General features: G+C 36.8%; 1 protein-coding gene across 5 annotated transcripts in view; it reads right to left on the reverse strand.

Moving 5' to 3' along the window:
• The window catches only part of ZDHHC17 (zinc finger DHHC-type palmitoyltransferase 17), a 147,795-nt gene that overhangs the window by 77,383 nt on the left and 48,319 nt on the right, over window positions 1–22,093 (reverse strand). For 3 of the 5 annotated variants that reach the window (XM_047788381.1, XM_047788379.1, XM_047788380.1), the window contains exons 8-10: window positions 19,086–19,211; window positions 3,952–4,094; window positions 3,757–3,857 (exon numbers count right to left, since the gene is read on the reverse strand). In XM_047788381.1, the coding sequence (XP_047644337.1) occupies window positions 3,757–3,857; window positions 3,952–4,094; window positions 19,086–19,211 (370 nt within the window). The remainder of the gene's footprint in view (window positions 1–3,756; window positions 3,858–3,951; window positions 4,095–19,085; window positions 19,212–22,093) is intronic. The other 2 variants (XM_047788382.1, XM_047788383.1) reach the window with 1 other exon arrangement.

Raw genomic sequence — 22,093 nt, forward strand, 5'->3', positions numbered from 1 at the left:
ACATTGATGGAACTAGAGACTCTCATACTGAGTGAAGTCAGTCAGAAAGAGAAAGACAAATACCAAATGGTATCACTTATATCTGGAATCTAATACATGGCACAAATGAACCTCTCCACAGAAAAGAAAATCATGGACTTGGAGAACAGACTTGTGGTTGCCAAGGGAGAGAGGGAGGGAGTGGGATGGACTGTGAGCTTGGGGTTAACAGATGCAAACTATTGCCTTTGGAATGGATAAGCAATGAGATCTTGCTGTGTAGCACTGGGAACTATGTCTAGTCACTTATGATAGAGCGTGATGAGAAAATAGAATGTGTACATGTATATGTAACTGTGTGACCATGCTGTACAGTAGAAAAAAAAATTGTGTTGGGGAAATAACAATTTAAATAAATAAATAAATAAATAAAGCTACAGTAATCAGATAATACAGTACTGGCATAGCCAAATAGAACAATAAACTGAAGAGCATAGGGAGCTTGATAAATATGAAGTTGATACTGCAACTGAGTGAGGAAAGGGTGTGTTGGAGCAATGAGTTCCCTACATGAACAAAAAGGAAGCTACTGACGCCTCTTCTCACATCGTTCATTTGACATAGTCGTCAAATACACATGAACTGTAAGACCTTTTGTAGGAGTACCTTTAATGACTTCGGAGAAATCTGCGTATGTGCACAAAAAATATACAGGACTATAACAATATTGTTGGAGTTCTCAGAAGGTGATGACTGGATATCTAAAGACAGATATTAAATAGCTGAGAGAATAAGAGAAGAAAACTAGGAGAGATACATAAAAAAACTAAGTCTGGAGAGTAAACTATTGAAAAAATGCTTAAAAATAAAATGCACAGGGCAGAGGAAAAGTTAAAATTATTTTTGCACTGTTTTCATTTATATATATATAATTATCCCAGTCTTCAGAAGTTCCTTACATCCACCTAATGGTTTAAGATTAACTTAAGACCTAATTGAAAAATAATTTATTTTCAGATGTAAAATTCCTAATAACCTATTACAAAAGTGGTGCCAACACATTAAAGAGATGACTATACTGGTTATGACAGTGAATTTTAGAGTTGTTTGAGTATCATAAAAATACAGTCAATGAACAAAATTTTCAAATAAATAAAACCGCAAGAAAAATCACTCATGAATCTCCTAACAAGAGATAACCACAGCTAAAATTACATGTTCTCACCTCTGGCTCTTATCATTTGCACATTTAAAATTAAGAATCCCTTTATAAATACAATTTAGTATTTTCTCATTTATTACATTCCAAGAATGAGCCCTTATCATTATGTCTTAGGAATGCATTTTAATGGCTATTTTATCCTGTACTGTAAGTCACATAGCAGATAACTCTTTCCTCCTATTCAGGTTGGACATTTAGGTTATTTCCATTTTTCCCCTGGTATAAACAGTACTATGATAAACACCTTTATAAATAAATCTTTGCTCTTATCTCTTATTATTTACTTGTGAATAATTAAGAGACCAAAGGGTATTTTTAAAGCTCTTTCTATACTCTGACAAACTGCTTTCCAAGAAGATGTAGTAACTTAATTTTTAAGGTCAGAGTAGAATACAGAACATTTGAAAATATACTGCATCAGGTCAAAGAGCTCAGTTCTAGACCAGATTCTTGTTAATTACCTACCTATGTAACTTTGAGCAAGACATACAATTTCTCTGAACCTCAATTATTCCAACAGTTAGAAAGGTGAATTACTATTTGTGTGGCTTATTTTTTTAATCTCAAAGAATTATTCTGAGAACCAAGTAAAAGAATATATCTGAAAGAATTATAAACCAAAAAAGCAATGAACAAACATAGCAAGTATATAGGGTAATACTTATTTAATGAATAGGAGAAAAGAATAAGAACTCATTAATTATAATAAATAGTTTATATCAATATAAAACTCATTATTACCACAAAAACACTGAAACTGAGTAACATATTACAAGAAACTAAAATCATTTTTATAGTTGATCCTTGTGCCTCATAGCTAAAATCTGTAACCCCACAATCAATATTCACAGCGCTTTTGCAGTCATTTGTATGTGCAAAGCAAGCAAGATACATGAATTATTCTATGTGTATATATATATTTCCGGCTGGACTAAACAAGGCAATACTCTGCCTTCTTTTTTGACACGTGTTTGCTTTTTGCTGGCAATTCTGCTGTTTAAAATGGCCTCCAAGTACAGTGCTAAAGTGCTATCCTAGGCACAAGTCTACATACACGGACTGTACAAAACTCTCTGGCATAAAGTTTTCATTATTTGGTAATTTACTAATTATCCTTTTCCCTACTCACATGCAAACATATTTAAGAGTACAGCAACAATTCAAAATTATTTTGAGATGTGAATCTGACTTTTTTCCCTTGAACATAAAATTCACTGTCCAATTTAGGAAGCAAAGTTAGAAAGTTATGTCTGGAATACAAAAGTCATTTCAGAGGTCAGTACTTTTATAAATTTAAAATAGAGACGTAGTGAAAATGAGTAGATCTGTTTCACTCATTAAATGTTCCAATTTAATTTAAGACAATTCTGATGCTTAATAAATCCTTGAAGAACTACTTTTATGTCAAAGTATAATACAAGCCTAGAATGGGCTAGTGAAAACTGCCACATGGAAAACTTTCAATAGACACTATGCTAAGAAACTATTTTAAAAGTACTATACTTTCCGAAAGCAATCCTATAATGCTGTGAAAATGTAAGAATTAGAAGTGTAGTTATAATTCTGTGGTTCAGTTTCACAAATAAAATACCCATATTTTGATTTTCAGTATTTTGTTTTTGTCTAACATATAAGACAATTTAACAAAAATAATACAATATTGTAACATGCAAGACTGTAAAATGAAACCAGGTGTTAATTAATATTGTTCAGAACATTACAGGTCACTGAAAACTGCATGTCATTTAAATGAACTTATATACTGTACTTTTCACAGTAATGTTTTGAAAAATGACTTAGACAACTGTGAAACATGTACCTTTATTATATGAAGACCATCTTACTCACTTAATTTTTTCTTTTAAAAATATCAAAAGTTGACATTGACCTTATTTCTTCGATGTACACAATGCACACACAAATTTACAATTTCGAATTACATTACTTTCAAAAGTATACTACATTGAAATAATTTGCTGAATTAGCAAATTATTTGAAGATATGCTTTTCAGGAAACAAGAGGAAATTAACTCTTACCTACCATAGCAAAATAGTAAGATGTAAGAAAATATTTAGAGGAAAGTTTGATAGTAAAACATAAAAATCACAGTTCAGCAGAAGGGTTTGGGATATGTGTTACAGAATCAGACAAATACATGTATCTACCCCAGCTTTATTAGAGACTAGCTGTGTGGCACTGGACAAGAACCGCTTAACCTATTTAAACTTAAATCTTCTCATCTATAAAATGGAGAAAATAGAACTAATATATAGAATGTGTGCTAAATGAACACTAAGTATTGAAGAAGATGCCCTTTAAAAACAATAAATGGTAACTATTATTATTGATGTTAATAAAAGAAGCTTTAAAAAGTAATTTATTAAATACGAAAATTTACTATTTTCTAGGAATATGCCCTTACTATTTTTCTAGGAATATTGTTTTCCTGTAGCTTATCATGAGTAGTTCAGTTCTACCATTAAATCATTGTTAAACACTTGTTTAAATAACAAAAAAAATTGCTTTAGATAAAACCTTAATAACCAAAGGATATCATTCCAAAACCAGAAGAACCATGTCACATACATCCAGAATTTGGTTGCCAAATATATTCCAAGGGGCAATGCACTATGCATTGAATGATCAAAAAAGGATCTGTAAAACATAAGTTTATAAAATTTGAACTCAGTCTTTCACTGGAAAAATAAATATGTCCAGTTAAAAATAAAGTTAAAGACAACACACTTACTTTGAAAGAAATTGTACTGTAGCCCAAACGCCACCATACATTAGCCCTTTAATGAGCCAAGAATCAATATTTAGGTCTGCTATAAACCCAACCAGCCAAATAACTAGGAAAGGAGTTCCTAGCATTACTTTCTGCCGAAATTCCTGTTTAGGGGAAAAAAAAGAGAAAGTTTTGCATGTTTCAAGCAACCCGAATGTGAACCATTATTACCTTTGTGAAAACGTACGACAGGAGTGAAATTCACTCATTCAAATATGCCTACTATGTGCAGATACTATTCAAGGGGCGTCTCTGTCCTCTAGAAAGAAGCAATTTAAATAAACAATTTAGAAGTACTTATTTACATCTGTGGAAAATGAGAACAGAAGTTGTAGGAGTGGGTCTAGATAAATATAAACGATGCCAGTACCACCTGCTAACACATGGACGGGCTAGAAAACAGTTTATGAAAATGTCACCTTGTTGTAACAAAAGCAGTGATAACTAAGGGACAAAAGCCACCAGAATGACCAAAGGTCTGCAGGCTGTATCAGATAAGGAAACCTGAGTGTGCTTAGCCTGGAGAAGATATTGTGAATACATATAAATAGTACAGTAAAACCTTAAAATAAGATAGAGAATAAAATCAAACAATCTACAAGGTCCTAAGTCCACAGAATGGAGATGATGTGCATCTGAACATATATCAAAACGGTGCTTAATATTTCAGATGTAATTCCATTTCATTTTTGTAATGGTCTAATTGTTAGAAATAGTTATAAATATGAAACCTATCTGCTTCCTGTAACATCCAACACAGCTGTATCTACAGAGCAACACAGGCTGTTTCATTCCGTTGTGGCTAGAGAAAACACAATTTCTATCTTAAATTTGTTGAGGTTAGTTTTGTGCCTTAGTATGTGGTCAATCCTTGAGAATATTCCAAGTGCATTTGAAAAGAATGTATATTGGGATTTTTTTAGATACAATGTCCTGAAAATGTCAATTAGGTCTAACTTTTCCATTGTGTCATTCAGCATCCGTTGCCTTACTGATCTTCCGTCTAGAGGGTCTGTCCATGGATGTGAGTGGGGTGTGATGGTCTCCTGCTATTAGTGTACTCTCATCACTTTCTCCTTTTATGACTGTTAGTACTTGTGGTATGTATTTGGCTGCTCCTATATTAGGGGCATATTTATTGACGACTGTAATATCCTCTTCTTGAATGAATCCTTTTATCATTTAATAGTGTCCTCCTTTGTCTTTCTTTATGGCCTTTGTTTTGAAGTCTATGTTGTGTGATATGAGGATTGCATCCTGTTTTCCTGTCTTTTCCATGAAATATCTTTTTCCATACCCTCACTTTCAATTTCTCCGTGTCCTTGGCCCTAAAGTGACTCCTCTACAGGCAACATATTGTAGGCTCTTGTTTTTTTTATGTCTCTTGATTGAAGCATTCACCCACTGACATTTAATTGTCAATAAATATGTGTTTACTGCCATTTTAAACCTTGTTTTCCAGTTGATGCTATGCTTCTCCTTTTTCCTTTCTTTTATTGGTTGGACGATTTCCTTTTATTTCATGCTTATGCCCTCTTCTCTTTAGTTTCTGTGAATGTACTGTTTGGTTTTGATTCGTGGTTGCTCTGTTTTTGAAGTATGTTAACCTTTCCTATATCTGCTTACTTTAGACTGATTGTCACATACGCTCAAACACATTCTAAAAAAAAAAAGTCTAGATTTTGTTACTTTTCTTCCCCAAATGTTATGATTTTGATATCCTTTTTTAACATCTTAACCTTCTGCCATTCTGTGTGTTTATTTTCACTTTTTCAACTGGTTTTTTTTTTCCTCCCTTTTAGATCTGTATGCTGGCTTATTTAAGTGATTACTTTCCAGTTGTGATTTCCTCCATCCTATTTCTTCTTACTTCTTTTTTATTTAGAGAAGCCCTTTCAGTATTTCTTTTAGAATGGGTTTAGCATTGCTGTACTTAGTTTTTGTTTGTTGGAAACATTCCTTTTCTCCTTCTACTTTAAATGATATTCTTGGTGGGTGAGTATGGTAGGCCACAAATTTTTCCCATTTAGAATTTTGAATATATCTCGCCACTCTCTTCTGACCTGTAGTACTTTCTGTAGAGCTATCAGCTGATAGTCTTAAGGGGGTTCCCTTATAATTAACTCTTTCATTTTCCTCTTGCTGCCTTTAGAATCCTCTCCTTATCTTTAAATTTTACCATTTTTCTTATGTCCTCATATGGGCCTATTTGGGGCTTTCTGTGCTTCCTGCATCTTGATATCTGTTTCCTTTAGATTTGGAAAGTTTCCAGCCATAATTTCTTCAAATATATTTTCTACCCATTTTTCTTCTTCTTCTAGAATCCCTATTATGTGTAGACTGGCACGCTTTCTATTATCCCATAGATCTCTTATATTGCTTTCATGTTTTTCATTTGGTTTGCTGTCTGCTGTCCTGATTGGGTGCTTTCCTTTATTCCACCTTCCAACTCACTACTTTGTTCCTCTGCAGTATTCATTCTGCTCTTCAGTGCCTTTAACTCAGCTTAGTCTCTGCAAACTGATTTTCTTTTTTCTTTTTAGGGCGGCACTTGCAGCATATAGAAGTTCCCAGGCTAAGGGTCAAATCAGAGCTACAGCTGCCAGCCTACACCACAGCCACAGCAACTCAGGATCTGAGCCACATGGGCAACCTACACCACAGCTCATGGCAATGCCGGATACCTGACCCACTGAGCAAAGCCAGGGATTGAACCTGCGACCGCATGGATACTAGTCAGATTTGTCTCTGCTGCACCACAATGGGAACTCCTGCAAATGAATTTTCTAATTTTTCTTGGCTCTTCCTTATATTTTCTAGTTCTCTTTCTAAAGTAATCTGCATTACTGTTCACATCCGCTCTTAATTCCTACATATTCGCTCTTAACTCCTTCAGTATTTTCACCATCTCCTTTTTGAACTCAGTGTCTATTAGACTGGAGAGGCCTATTTCACTGTTTGCTGCTTTAGGTGAATTCTCCTGTTCTTTTAACTGGGAATGGTTCCTGAGCTTCTTTGTTTTCCTTATATTTTTCTTACTCTGTGAGTTTAGGGAAATCAGCTACTGTAGTTAGAGGGGTTATTTATATGAGAGAGCACCCCTGGGTATTTTGTGAGGAATTACTATTATTTTTTGGTGTGAGGGCTTCTTTTGGTGTGGATGCTTGCTGCCTCTTTCCTCAGCATGTGCAGGCTGTCATCCCCTTGACAGGGTGCTGTGTGTGCTTCCAGGGAGATGGAGGCAATGGGCAGGGCTTGCAGCCAGTGCCTGGTTGCTGGGCCCTTGACAGTGGTGCAAGAGCTGCTGCTAGTTGCAGGGCCCTGGGAAGTGGCAGTGACCCTCAGGTCCGGAGTGTCTGGCAGTGGCATTAGCAGGGCGTGTGCATTCTCAAGGAAGTGAGAGCAACAATGATTGGTACTCAGTTGCAGTGCCCTCCTCTATGCCAACCTCTGAGATGACTGGGGCCGCAGATGGTGCCTGTTCATGGAACTTTAGTGGTAGTGGGCCACGCTAGCCTCTGAAGTCTGAGATGACTGCAGTGGTGTACCCCCACCACCTGCAGACCACACAAGAGGCGCCCCATTGTGCTTACCCTGCACAGAAGGTGCCACCACCAGTAGTCCATGCAAGAGGGGCCCATCACCCATAGCCCAAACAAGAGGTGCCTCACTGCCCATAGCCCAGCCTTCCAAGAGGCCACATCTGTGCAGAGAAAGATATTCTTATGGCGGTCCGCCCCTCCTCCTCTCGCCCTCCCCAACAATGACACCTTGCTTCTCCTGCAAGCCGAAACCTCCTGGGTTCCCTTGTTTGTGGCACTCCACTCCCCAGCCCTTGGCATACCGCTCCCTAGCCCCTTGGGCTATCTCCACATAGCCATCCCTAGCCCTCTCCCTGGAAATGACCTCCGGAATCTGAGTCTCGGTCCCCAGACCCCTTCCGAGAGTCTCAGGCTGTGGTGTCCTAGGAGGTAGTATTGCATGTCTCTCTGCTTTGCCCTTAGTCCAGCTGATGTGCTTTTCTCTGCATCAGTCCAACTTGGCTGATCTCCACATCAGTTAGGTGGCTTCCAAGGTGTGGCTTCCTTTCCTCTTTCACAGCTCCCTCTCAGGAGTGCTAGTCTTGTCCTGATTCCTTTCTCTCCCTCTCTCTCTTTTTTTCCCCTTTTCTTCTACCCAGTTATGTGGAGGGTTTCTTGGCTTTTTTTGAAGATGTAAGGTCTTCTGACAGCATTCAGAAGCATTCTGTGCAATTGTTCTACATGTAGATGGTTTTGATATATTTGTGGGAGAAAGCGAACACCATGTGTTATTCCTCCACTGTCTTGATCTTGCCTCTGGATTTTTTTTTCAAGCAGTCATTTAATATACATATTATAATACTGTAAGACGTAATGGTGAAGTACTGCTTTTGTAGATATGAAAAAAATCTATTTTTTCTTATATTTCATAATGAACTTTTCAAATATATAGTAAATCTGAAAGAATTTTATAGTGAGTATCTGTGTATCTACCACCTAGATTCTACAATTCAGTAATCTTTCTTTTTTTTTTTTTTTTGGCTGCGGCTGTGACATACAGAAGTTCCCAGTCTAGTTTTGAAACCCATACCATAGCAGGGACCAAAGCACAGCAGTGACAGTGCCTGATCCTTAACCCACTGTGCCATGAGGGAACTCCTCAGTAATCTATTTCTTAATTAAACTTTTTATTTTAAAGTAATTGTAGATTCGCCTATAGTGTTAAGTAATCGCTACTCAGGGTTCCCAAATGGCCAGTGACTTGCACAGCAGTCAAGTATATATCACAACCAGGATAATGACGTTGACACAGTAAGCTACAGGATACTTTCACTACTAAAAGAATTCCTCATGTTGTCTTTTTATGGCAACTTCCCTCATAACCTACCTCTAATCCTCATATTAACCTCTGCTAACCACTAACCTGTTCCACATTTCCATAATTTTGTCATTTTAAGAATTTTATACAAATGGAATTATATAGTACATAACCTTATAGGATTGGCTTTTTCACTTAACATAATTCTCTGGATAAACACTGGTTTATTGCATATACCATTAGTTCACTACTTTTTATTGCTGAAGAATATCAGACCGTATGAATGCATCAGTTTGTTAACCATCCACCCACTGAAGGCCTCTGGGGTTGCTTCCATTTTGGGCTCTAATGAATAAAGCTGACCTAAACATTCACATACATATTTCTGTGTCAACACTAGTTTTCATTTCTCTGGGATAAAGCTTAAGAGTACAGTTTCTGGATCGTATGGTAATTGCATGTTAATTTAATTTAATTTTTTTTTTGCTTTTTATAGCCACACCTGCCGCATATGTAAGTTCCCAGGCTAGGGGTCAAATCAGAAGCTACAGCTGCCAGCCTATGCCATAGCCACAGCATGCAGGAACTAAGCCACATCTGTGACCTACACCACAGCTTACAGCAACACCAGATCCCTGACCCACTGAGTGAGGCCGGGCATCAAACCCAAATACTCACGGATACTAGTTGGATTCATTTCTACTGTGCCACAATGGGAACTCCGTTTTTTTTTGTTTGTTTGTTTGTTTGTTTGTTTCACTTTTTATGGCTGCACCTGTGGTATATGGAAGCTCTCAGGCCAGGGGTCAAATCAGGAGCTACAGCTGCCAGCTTATGCCACGACCACAGCAATGCAGGATCCAAGCCACATCTGTGATCTACACTGAAGCTCAGAGCAACACCTGATCCCCAACCCACTAAGGAAGGCCAGCGATTGAACCTGCATCCTCATGGATACTAGTTGGATTCATTTCCACTGCTCCACAATGGGAACTCCTGCATGTTAACTTTTAAAAAAGAAACTGCCAAACTGTTCTCCAGATGCTGCACTGCTCTACGTGTCCTCCAGCAATGTATGAGTTTTTCTGCATCCTCATCAGCATTTGGTGTTACTGTAACTTTTTATTTTTAGTTATGCTGATAGGTGTATGATTATTAAAGTTTTTTTCTTTTTAGGGTCATACCCACGCATATGGAAATGCCCAGACTAGGGGCTGATTCAGAGCTATAGCCACAGCAACAGCATTACAGAATCCAAGCCGTGTGTGCAACCTACACCACAGTTCATGGCAATGCTGGATCCCCTACCCGCTATTCAAGGACAGGGATTAAACCTGCATCCTCATGGACACTAGTCAGATTTATTATGCTGCGCCACAACAAGAACTCCAGGTGTATTAGACACTGAGGTTTTAATATGATTTCCCTGGTGATTAAAATAATGTTGATCATCTTCTCAGGTGCTTACTACCATTTTTAAAACTTTTTTTTTTTTTTTGTCTTTTTGCCATTTCTTGGGCTGCTCCTGCAGCATATGGAGGTTCCCAGGCTAGGGGTCGAATCGGAGCTGTAGCCACCGGCCTACGCCAGAGCCACAGCAACGCGGGATCCGAGCCGCATCTGCAAACTACACCACAGCTCACGGCAACGCTGGATCCTTAACCCACTGAGCAAGGGCAGGGACGGAACCCGCAACCTTATGGTTCCTAGTCGGATTCGTTAACCACTGCGCCACAACGGGAACTCCTTTAAAACCTTTTTTGGTGAAAATCTCTCTTCTTGTCTTTAGCCTATTTTCTAATTGGATTTGATTTTTCACTGTTGAGTTTTGAAAGGTCTTTATATATTCTGCAAACTAGTCCTCTGTTAGATATGTGGCTTGTAAATACTTCCTCCTAATCTACAGTTTACCTTTTCATCTATTAAACAGAATCTTTTGTAGAACAAAACTTTTAAAATTTGATGAAATCCAAATGATCAATTTTTACCTTTATGGAGCATACTTTTTGTGTCAAATCTCTTTGCCTAGCCCTAGATTTTTAGAGCTTTACATTTTATATTTAAGTCTGGAATCATTTTAATTTTTTAATACAGTGTGAGGTTTGAGTAAAGGTTTATTTTTTTTTTGCCTACATATGCCCAAATGCTCCAGTATCAACTGTTGAAAAAGCTATCTTTCCTCCAGTGAATTGCTTTTACACTTCTTTTTTGTCTTTTTTGTTGTTGTTGTTATTGTTGTTGTTGTTGCTATTTCTTGGGCCGCTCCCGCGGCATATGGAGGTTCCCAGGCTAGGGGTCGAATCGGAGCTGTAGCCACACCAGAGCCACAGCAACGCGGGATCCGAGCAGCGTCTGCAACCTACACCACAGCTCACGGCAACGCCGGATCGTTAACCCACTGAGCAAGGGCAGGGACGGAACCCGCAACCTCATGGTTCCTAGTCGGATTCGTTAACCACTGCACCACGTCGGGAATTCCTTTTTTTTTTTGTCTTTTTTGTTGTTGTTGTTATTTTTGTTGTTGTTGTTGCTATTTCTTGGCTTTTACACTTCTGTCAAACATCAGTGGGCATATCTCCCTGGTTCTGATTCCAGGCTATTTATTCTACCCCACTGATCACCTTATTCCTCCAGCAGCACCACATAGTTTTGATTACTGCAGCTATACAGCAGGTCTTCAAACTGCATAGAGTAATTGTTCTTTTCCAAAACTGTTTTAGCTATTCTAAGTCTACTGCCTTTCCATATAAATTTTAGAATAATCTTGGTTATACAAATTAAAAAATCTTGGAATTAATTATATTAAATCTCCATGTTAATTTGGAGACAACTGATATTTACTATGTTGAGTCTTCCAATTCATGATCACAGCATGTCTTTCCACTTATTTAGATCACCCTTGATTTCTTTCCCTGGTATTTAAACTTTTTCAGCATACAAGTACTTCGCATGTTTAGCTAATTTACACCTAAGTATTTTCTTAATGATTTTTTTTCCATCATAGCTGCTTTACAGTGTTCTGTCAATTTTCTACTGTACAGCAAGGTGACCCAGTCACACATACATATATATATTCTTTTGCTCACATTGTCATGCTCCATCATAAGTGACTAGATATACTTCCTAGTGCTATACAGCAGAATACACCTAATTATTTAAATCTTTTTTGGGGGGAGAATCAATTTTAAATGGTACTTTTTTTTAAATTTTGGCATCCACATTTTTATTGCCAAGTATACAGAAATAAAAGATTTTTACATTTCATCTTATATTCTATGACCCCGATGAACTTATTAATTAGCTCTAGGGGATTATTCTGTAGATTCCTTGGGGTTAGATCCCTAACCCTAACCCTAAAGAGACAAAAAACAAAAACAAAAACAAAACCCTGAACAAAAACCATGATTATTTCTGTAGATACATAAAAACCTTCTGACAGAATACGATATCCATTTATTATTATTATTATTATTATTATTATTATTATTATTATTATTATGTTTAGGGCTGCACCCGCAGCATATGGAGGTTCCCAGGCTAGGGGTCTAATGAGAGCTATAGCTGCCGTCCTGCACCACAGCCACAGCCACAGCAACGCCAGATCCAAGCCACGTCTTCAACCTGCACCACAGCTCACAGCAACGCCAGATCCTTCACCCACTGAGTGAGGTCAGGGATCAAACCCACAGCCTCATGGTTCCTAGTCAGATTCTTTCCGCTGCACCATGATGGGAACGTCCCTCAACAGAACAAAGGCCCTATGTGACAAACCCACAGTTACCATCACACCTAATGGTGAAATGCTGAAGGCAATGCCCTCTAAGATCAGGGACACGACAAGGATGCCTATGCTTGCCACTTTTATTCAACACAATAAAGAAGTGTTCGCCACCACAATGAGAAAAGAAAAAGAATTGTGAACTGGTACAGCCACTATAGAAAATAGTACGGAGGGTCTCAAGAAATTAAAACTAGAACTGCCACATAACCCAGCAATTTCACTTCAGGGTTTACTGAAAGAAAGCTAAAAGACTAATTTGAGAAAATAAATACAACTCAATGTTCACTGCAGTGTTATTTACAATAGCCAAGATAAGGAAGCAACTTAAGTGCCCATCAATAGATAAATGGGCACAAAAATGTGATCTATATAAACAATGGAATATTACTCAGTCATACAAAAGGAAATCTTTCCATTTTTGACAACATGAATGGATCTAGAGGTATTATGCTAGGTGAAATAAGTCAGATACACACAAATACTATATGATCTTACATGAGGAATCTAAAAAAACAAACAAAACAAAACAAAAACAGGCTCACAGATGTAGAAAACAAGCAGGTAGCTGTCAGGGGGGAGGGGGATGGGTAGTAAAAGAGGTGAAAGGGATTAAGAAGTACAAATGTCTAGTTATAAAATAAATAAGCCATAGGATATAATATACAGCACAAGTAATACAGTCAATAATACTGTAAAAAATTTGAATAGGGCAAATGGTTACTAGACAATGTGTGATTACTACATAATGTATGCAAACGTCAAATCACTACACTGTATATCTGAAAACTGACATAAGGCTGTATATCAACATTTCAATTAAAGAAAGTTGTGTTTACACCACATTGTAGTCTATGAGGTGTGTAATAGCTATATGTGTAAAAAAAATGCACATACTTTAATTTAAAAAATACATTATTGATAAAACTTGCTGTCATCTGAGCCTTCATCAAGTTTTTGCTGATGGAGGGTCTGAAATATTTGAAGAACTACCAAAATGCAACAGAGATAAGAAGTAAGCAAATGCTGCTGGAAAAATGTTACCAACAAGACTTTTTTGATGTATGTTTGTAATGCCACAAACTTCACTTAAAAAAAAAAAAGTATCTGTGAAATGCAATATAATGAAGTATGCCTGTAGTTTTCCTTTTTGTACCGTCTTTGTCTGGTTTGGGGATGAGAGTAACATACGTCATTTCCATTCTGTTACTTGCCCATATTAGCAACTTGCCAATATTCTTGTATGTAAAGCCAGTTTCCTACAGATAGCACACAGTTGAATCATATTTTATAATAACCTACACTGCCAGTGTCTTTTAATTGGTATACTTAGACCACTTACAGTTAAGGTAATTATTGATATGTTAGGGTTTAAATTTATGATTTTATTTTTCATTTTGTGTTTGTTCTATTTTTGTTTCTCTGTTTTCTTTTTCCTGCCTTCTTGTGGGTTGCTGAAAAGCTTTTTAGAATTTTTAGAATTCTATGTTACCTATAGTGTTTTTGAGTATATCTCTTTGTATAACTTTTTTAGTGGTTACTCTATCATACTAAATAGACTTATCACAGTGTGCTGGTGTTATCATGTTACCAATTCAAATGAAGTGTGGAAACTTTACTTCCATTTAGTCCTCTATCCTCCCCTCTTACCATTGTAAACTGTCTCAAATATGTTTTCTACATAAATTTAGATCCAAATCAAATAGTATTATAATTTTGGCTTCAACTGTCAAGCATAATCTGGAAGATATAAGATGAGAAGGAAAGTCTACTGTATTTACCCATAATCTTGCTTTCCACGATCTTATGTTCCAAGAGTCTTTCTTTTATTACTCTCTTCTGCCTAGAGAATTTCTCTTAGCCATTTCTTCAGGGTAGGTTTGCTGGCCACAAATTCTTTTAGTTTTCAGATCTGAAAATGTGTTGATTACTCTTTCACTCCAAAAAAGATATTTTCACTGGATATAAGATTCTGGGTTGACGGTTATTTCCATCCAGCGCTTACAAAATGTGGCAGCTCCTTCTGCCTCTATCGTTTCTGATGAGAAATTCACTGATATTTGAATAGCTTTACCCCTACTAGTAGGGGATTTCAAGATTTTTACTTCATGGTCTTTGGTTTCCATGAAAGAAGTTTACCTATGATGTGTTCAGTTTGGATTTCTTTGAGTTTATTCTGTATAGGGTTTGTACCACTTAATCTGCAGTCTGTCTTCTGCAAATTTGGGTTTTGTTTTTTTGTGGGTTTTTTTTTTTTTTTTGGCCATTATATCTTTGAATACTTTTTCAGCCTCGCTTTTTTTTTTTTCCCCTCTTTTTCTGGGACTCTAGTCATATCAATATTAGATACTCTGTTATAACCACAGGTCCCTCAAGTTCTGCTTTTTTTTTCCAGTTTATTTCCTCTGTTGTTAGAAACAGGTAACTTTTATTGTCTATCTTCAAGGTCATTGATTCTTTTCTCCATTCCCTCTCTTCTGCTGTTGAGCTCTTCCACTAAGTCTTATTTTGGTTATTACAATCTTCAGGTTTAAAACTTCCATTTGGTTCTTCTTTATATTCTATTTCTTTCTTTCTTTCCTTTTCTTCTTTTTGGCCACACATGTGGCATGTGGAAGTTCCTGGGCCAGGGACTGAATCCGCACCACAGCAATAACCAAAGTCGCTGCAGTGACAAGGCTGGATCCTTAGCGTGCTGAGCTGCCAGGGAACTCCTAGTTCTTTTTCTTCGCTGATCCTCTATTTTTCACTTGTTTCAACTACGGTCATAAGTACTCACTGTAGACTTTTTAGAATGATTGTTTTAAAATCTTTTGTAAGATAATTCTAACATCTCTGTCATCATGTTGGCATCTGAGTATCTTTTCATTCAGTCAGATCTTCTCAATCCTTGGTATGATGAGTGATTTTTGTTTGAATCATAGACATTCTGGATATTATGAGACACTGGATCTTATTTAAACCTTTTCTTTTAGTGGGTTCCTCTGATATAGGCAGGGGGAGAAAAGTGAGACACCTTCTCATTACTGCCAGGTGGGATGGAAGTCCAGGATCCCAAGGTGGCCTTCACTGCCACCTGAGGAGGGGTTTCTTCACTCCTGGCCGGCAAAGGTGGGACTTGCAGCTCTCTACTACACCTCGACTAGTACCTCCCTGGACACCTCATTACTGTTTTCTATGTATTCTCCACGGACACAGCAGAACAGTGAGGACGAAAGTTCCAACGAACTCTCTACCCCGCTGTCTCTGAGGCACAACATTACAGCCTGGTAAGGATAGAAGTCTGAGCCTTTGTGGGTACGAGTCAGGATGGAACCACAGACTTTTCTGTTTATTTGGCTGTTACTAGAAAGTTACTTTCTAAAAGTTTCTATCTTGCTAAATAAGCTGCCTCTTTTGTGGTCCTTTGGCTTAAAAAAGGAGGCTTTGGGGTGTGTGTGTGGGGGGGGCTTTTTTGTCTGTACCCATTCATGATTCTGGGTTGTTAGCTTTGTCAGCTCCTCTTCTGGGAAATGTGAGGCAAAAAAGAAAATACAGGGAATGCACCACCATCTCATTTCTGAGGTCCTGAGATCCCTACCTGCTCTGCCTTCTTCTCACCATCTTCAAAGTTGTCTTCTATTTGTTTTGTGCATAATGCCCAGATTTTTTTAGTTGTACTTAGCAGTAAGGAATAGGGAAAAATATATCTACTCCATCTTTCCAGATTATTTTCATATAATCAATAAACAACAATAAATGTGAGATTTTCACTGTTAACAAAAGGAACCATGGGTTTTTAAATGTTGAGAAATATCAATTTAGAGATTTCCTTCTAACTCATTAATAAGCAAGTAACACTTATTTAACTACAAATCTCTAAAATCTTCTAACCTTAAAAATCAGAGTTTTTTAAAATCAAGATTCACTTTGCAGCTGTCTACTAGCATTATCCAAAAATAACTTTTTCCTTTTGGTATGAGTTATTTTTAGTAAAATGCTATTGAGTCTTAGGCATCACTGTTATCTTGTTTAGTTTTAAATTCAGAACATACTTCATAGACTGGCAAATCAAGATCATAATTTAAATTTTCCTAATGTGAGATGGAAAGAAAACAGTCTATATAAATATAAATACTTAATTTCACAATGTCCCCAGCCATCATATATTTTTCTCTAGTGACCTTTTAAAAATATATAGTATAGGAGTTCCTGTTGTGGCTCAGTGGTTAACGAATCCGACTAGAAACCATGAGTTTGAGGGCTCGATCCCTGGCCTTGCTCCGTGGGTTAAGGATCTGGCGTTGCCACGAGGTGTGGTGTAGGTCACAGACGCGGCTCGGATCCTGTGTTGCTGTGGCTCTGGTGTAGGCCAGCAGCTACAGCTCCGCTTAGACTCCTAGCCTGGGAACAACCTCCATATGCCGCGGGCAGCCCTAGAAAAGACCAGAACCAATCAAAACAAAAAACAAACATAGTATATTTAAAGCTATTAATGAGGGGAAAAAAAAAAACAAAAAACCCAAGCCCAGGAACACTCAACTTCTGAACTGATCACAATATATACAAATGTTAAGAAAACTGTGCTCGACTTTTTAATGAGTCTCTCTTTTTTAAAAAGAGACCATATGAAAAGCTTATGGTTTCCAAATGAGACAGGTTGTGGGGTAGGGGGGCATGGTGGGGGTTTGGGAAGGAAATGCTATAAAATTTTGTTGTGATGATCGTTGTACAACTATAAATCTAATAAAATTCACTGAGTAATTAAAAAAAAAGAAACCATATGCAAACACTTAAACTAGTATATAGTTCATTACTGCAGTAATAAATAACTGTATATATTAATAAACATCCACAATATACAAAGTCCTTTTTCATCTGGTAACATATATAAAAAATACTCTTTAGCATATTTATACTAAGCAAAACAAAAGCATAAAGATTACGGGACCTGCCAGAGTAATACAAAATATTTTGATTAGTAGCCTAGTTATAAGACATTAGCCATTATTTATTTTTTGTTTTAATAAGGCCATACCTATGGCATATGGAGGTTCCCTGAGCTAGTGGTCAAAACAGAGCTGCAGCTACTGGTCTACACCACAGCCACAGTCATAGCCACACTGGATCTGAGCCATATCTGCAACCTATGCTGAGGCTTGCAGCAATGCAGGTTCCTTAACCCACTGAACAAGGCCAGGGATTGAACCTGCATCCTCACGGACACTGTCAGTTTCTTAACCTGCTGAGCCACAACGAGAATTCCTAGCCACTTTTTACTCTGTTGAAGAATACTTTTCTAAATTCTAGAGGCCAGAGCAATATCAAAGTAAACAAATAGTTAACTACTTTTAATATCACATCTAATAATAAAATGAGATGTTGATATGACATGCAAAAATTGTTCCTTACTCTCAAATAAGAAGCTTAAAATAGGGAAGTTAATAAACTATAACTCTATTTCTTCTCACAGCTAAGTAATGAACCAATGGACTTTTCAGCTCATTGAGGAAGTCTGAATTCCTACAAATAAATGAGGCATATTTTCAAATCGACTTCCCTTTATCCAAAACTTCTTTTGTTCTGGTAACAGTTAACTTTATACAAACAGTATTACCACTAGAACAGCCCTGAGTAAGACAAATAAGACGCCCAAGGCTTAATGTAATTCAAACTGTGACTATTGACAAGTTAGCAAATATCTTATTAATTATTTACATACACAAAAAACCTGTCAGCTAATTTTTTTTTTTTTTAGGGAAATAAATTTTTAAGGATTACAGACCCCTCTTTTGGGAAAATGTTGTTAGTTCTGAAGTCATACAAGTAGGCAACTGAGCCAACAGTCATACCGTTTAAAATTGAAGGTATTATGAAAGATCTAAAACGAGCTTTCTATAGAGAAGTGATAATTTTCTCCCTAACAAATTACATGTTGCAAAAGAATGGAAAGCTTAAATTAATTACAGCTAGAGTTGTGAGGAGTTTAAAAAGATACTGAGATGTTCACAATTTATTACTATACTAACAAATACACTTAAGTTGCAAAAACTTTTATTACCTCTCTATAACTTAACAAAGGCCAGATGAATCTATGAATTAAAGTTTGCTGGTAGCCTATGGAGATTTAAACAATTTCACATATAACCCTCTTTCTTAAAATTTGCCATCTATCTTCAATTTACCCTGAGTGAAATAATATTTTAAAAATTGCATTGGGGAGTTCCCATTGTGGCTCAGCAGGTTAAGGACCCAACATTGTCTTTATGACGATGTGGCTGTGGCATAGGCCCCAGCTGCAGCTCCGATTCAGCCTCTGGCTGAGAACTTCCATATGCCACAGGTGCGGCCCTAAAAAGGAAAAAAAAAGAAACAAACAAATAAAAAGTTGTATTGGCCAATGCCAAGATTAAAGGCTTTAAATACCCATGCTAAGAAAGCATGCCTCTGAATCTTACCTATAACACTGTATACTGGAAATCTTTGGTCATGAATTTACCTTATCAGCTTTCAGCTTCCTAAGGAAAGATGGACTGTCGTATCCTTTTGCTTGCCTTGCCTCCTGCAAATGGTTGATCATCCACACATTTTTTCTCTGCTTTGCCAAATCAAGTGCTGATTCGCCCTGATAATATAAGCAGAAGAAATTCACATTAAAAACAGAAAAGAAAGAAAAGGTAGAATACATTTTAGTTACTAACTTCTAAAGCACTCCATAAAAATAAACTGACTAGAGGAGTTCCTGTTGTGGCGCAGCGGAAACGTGTCTGACTAGGAACCATGAGGTTGCAGGTTCAATCCCCGGCCTTGCTCGGTGGATGAAAGATCTGGCGCTGCCATGAGCTGTGCTGTAGGTCACAGACGTGGCTCGGATCTGGTGTTGCTGCAGCTGTGGAGCAGGCCAGCAGCTGGAGCTCCAATTATACCCCTCACCTGGGAACCTCCATATACCGTGGGAGCGGCCGTAAAAAGCTAAATAAATAATAAACTGACTTCAGTATTAGTTCGTTAACACTGTTTTAACACCTGGCAAAGGCAATTACTAAAAGACTCTAAATCATGTCACTTATGTTTTCCCATTCAAGGTACAATAAGAAAATGTGTTTACTCATCTTATTTTATAGATTCTATTTTTGCTTGCATCTTAACTTATAATTAATAAATCAAAAAGTAGGCATTTTAGCACCTGCTGGATCAGAGGCTATCATTAAATTTATCAGTTTATTTCATATCTTTTAAGGGTTTCCTTAGTAACAGGTATTGCTACAAACCATCTTGCTATAATACCAAACTGCCAGAAATCTCTCAGTTTAATTTCAGTGATGACAGAAGTCTGAAGAAGAGAAGAGGAAAGAAGAAGAAAAGTCAACTTCTTCTCAAAAAGAAAAACGCACTTCTACCACTGTCATGCTGGTACTCTGGAACATGTTAAATTCACTCACCTAACTTGAAATTTCCAAAAAGAACAAGAGCAGTAACAACAAATAGTTAAACTCATGTTATAAACTTGTAGCTCCCTTTAATCTCAAGAAAAAGAATGCAAGTATAAGTGAATGAACTAAAGTGTCTTAAAGGAAGTAAGAAACGAGAAGTATCTCCAATTCTAGATCTATGCTTCTTTTTGCCTTTATGAATTTAAGACCTTATTTCCCCTTCCGCATGTTAGTCAGATATCCACATTTCTCTTCTATTTAATATTTTCCACTATTTATCTACTCCTTTAAATAGAAAAGCAAAATTAATAATTTTGTTCACCAAAATTTCAAGAAATATGAATATTCAAAATTACCTCAACAAAAGAAAAAAATACTGAAATTTTATTTTAAAAAACTGAATGAAAATAAAGAAATGAGGAGCCTTGGTTGCCTTCCTTAGGAGAGATAATTGCTGATCAAGTACGGAGTACAATTTATTTAATAAGAAAAAGAAACACATAAAAAATGAAAAGAACGAAACAACAAAATAAACACACCACTATCACCAAGAGCAACAACAATACAACAATAAAAACAAAAAGCCTAACCAATCCTTTAATAAAAAGACCAAGAGTACTTAAGAAGAAATGGGTTAATCTAGGTGAGTCTTCCACAAGTAGGGATATTTGGTTTAAAGTATCTCCTTACCTATTCCAAAATTCTATCACCCGGGTTGTCAGAACCAGCTGATTAATCCAAACTAAAAAGGTTACCTGAATAAAAGCAATCCCTTGGGTAACAACTCCCAGAGAATATCCTGCAGTTGCCTCGGTCCAGCTGAGCATCCCTTCCACTAGAGGGCCATGTGACACCTAAGGATTGCCTAGATAAAAAGATGGAGGGAGCTTTAAGAAATCTTTCAACTACTCCTCTAGTCGTCTAACTACTTTTGTATAGTTCCTTTTATTCAGCTGGCAAAAATAAACAAACAATTACTTTAAAGAATTATACTAAAACCAGGGTTCCAAGTTGAATCTATATGTAATCACTCCATGCGTCAGCCAAAACAGTAAGTGGTAACATCAGCAAAACCAACAGGAATCATGGAGTATTTACAGACTAACTGGTGATAAAAGAAATTCCTCGGGGATTTTGGTGAGATAAATATCATGGAAGTTGGAAGACTGAAGATCACTTTTTGCCTAAAAGAGGATGAATCACATTACGTTGTTATAACTAAGGAAAATTCATCCTTGGAGACCATCTAGGTCAGGTACTTAAGAGGTAATGAAAACTATTTTCTGAAAAAAGTTTCTCTCTTCAAGAAACCAGGAAATAGTCTTTCAATATATTAATTAACAAAGTTCAGTAATTTTACATTTTTCACAAGCTAAAAATTATGTCCTTTGATAACTTTAGAAAGAAAAAATTATAAATGCTTAGAGAGCACTCAGATTAACTGCCCCCCCACCCCATCCCAAACTCAATTCATCTAAATTTATCTATATTACTAAAAATGTGCATGTGCAAGAGGGTATAATTTTTTTTAATTCACAAATGAGATGCTACCATGAAAAGGGATTGCTGCACAGATCAATTTTCTTAAGTCTTAGTACCCAAATCACTTTCCCTCCCCTACTGTTATTACTTCAGAAGATTTGAATTTGTTCTATGTAACTATTACCTAGGGACATGGTTTTTAACATGTGCTGAAAGCCACTGATTCTCTCCCCAGAAAAATACTGACACTTTATAACAATTTCAAGGGTCCAAGGACACACCCCCTAACCAAAATCCACGGATGGGGTCCAGATTAGGAACTTCGGCTGAAGGTATACATGGCCATTTCTGATCCTTCGAAGGATCAAGGTGGTCACTTTAAAGTTCCCTATTGTTTAATATTAACTGTCTCCAAAATGAATCCTATCTTATTTTGACAAAAGAATCATTTGTTTATATAGTAAAAGAACTGAATCCCTTACTCAATTAACTAATTTACAAGGATAAACATCTAGTTAATATAAAGACAGATTTCTAGGAAACTTAAGCTTAATTTTATTTAGAAAATAGCTATTTTAGAAGAAACAGGGTC

The sequence above is a fragment of the Phacochoerus africanus genome, chromosome 7, assembly GCF_016906955.1.
Source record: "Phacochoerus africanus isolate WHEZ1 chromosome 7, ROS_Pafr_v1, whole genome shotgun sequence".
Lineage (NCBI taxonomy): Eukaryota > Metazoa > Chordata > Mammalia > Artiodactyla > Suidae > Phacochoerus > Phacochoerus africanus.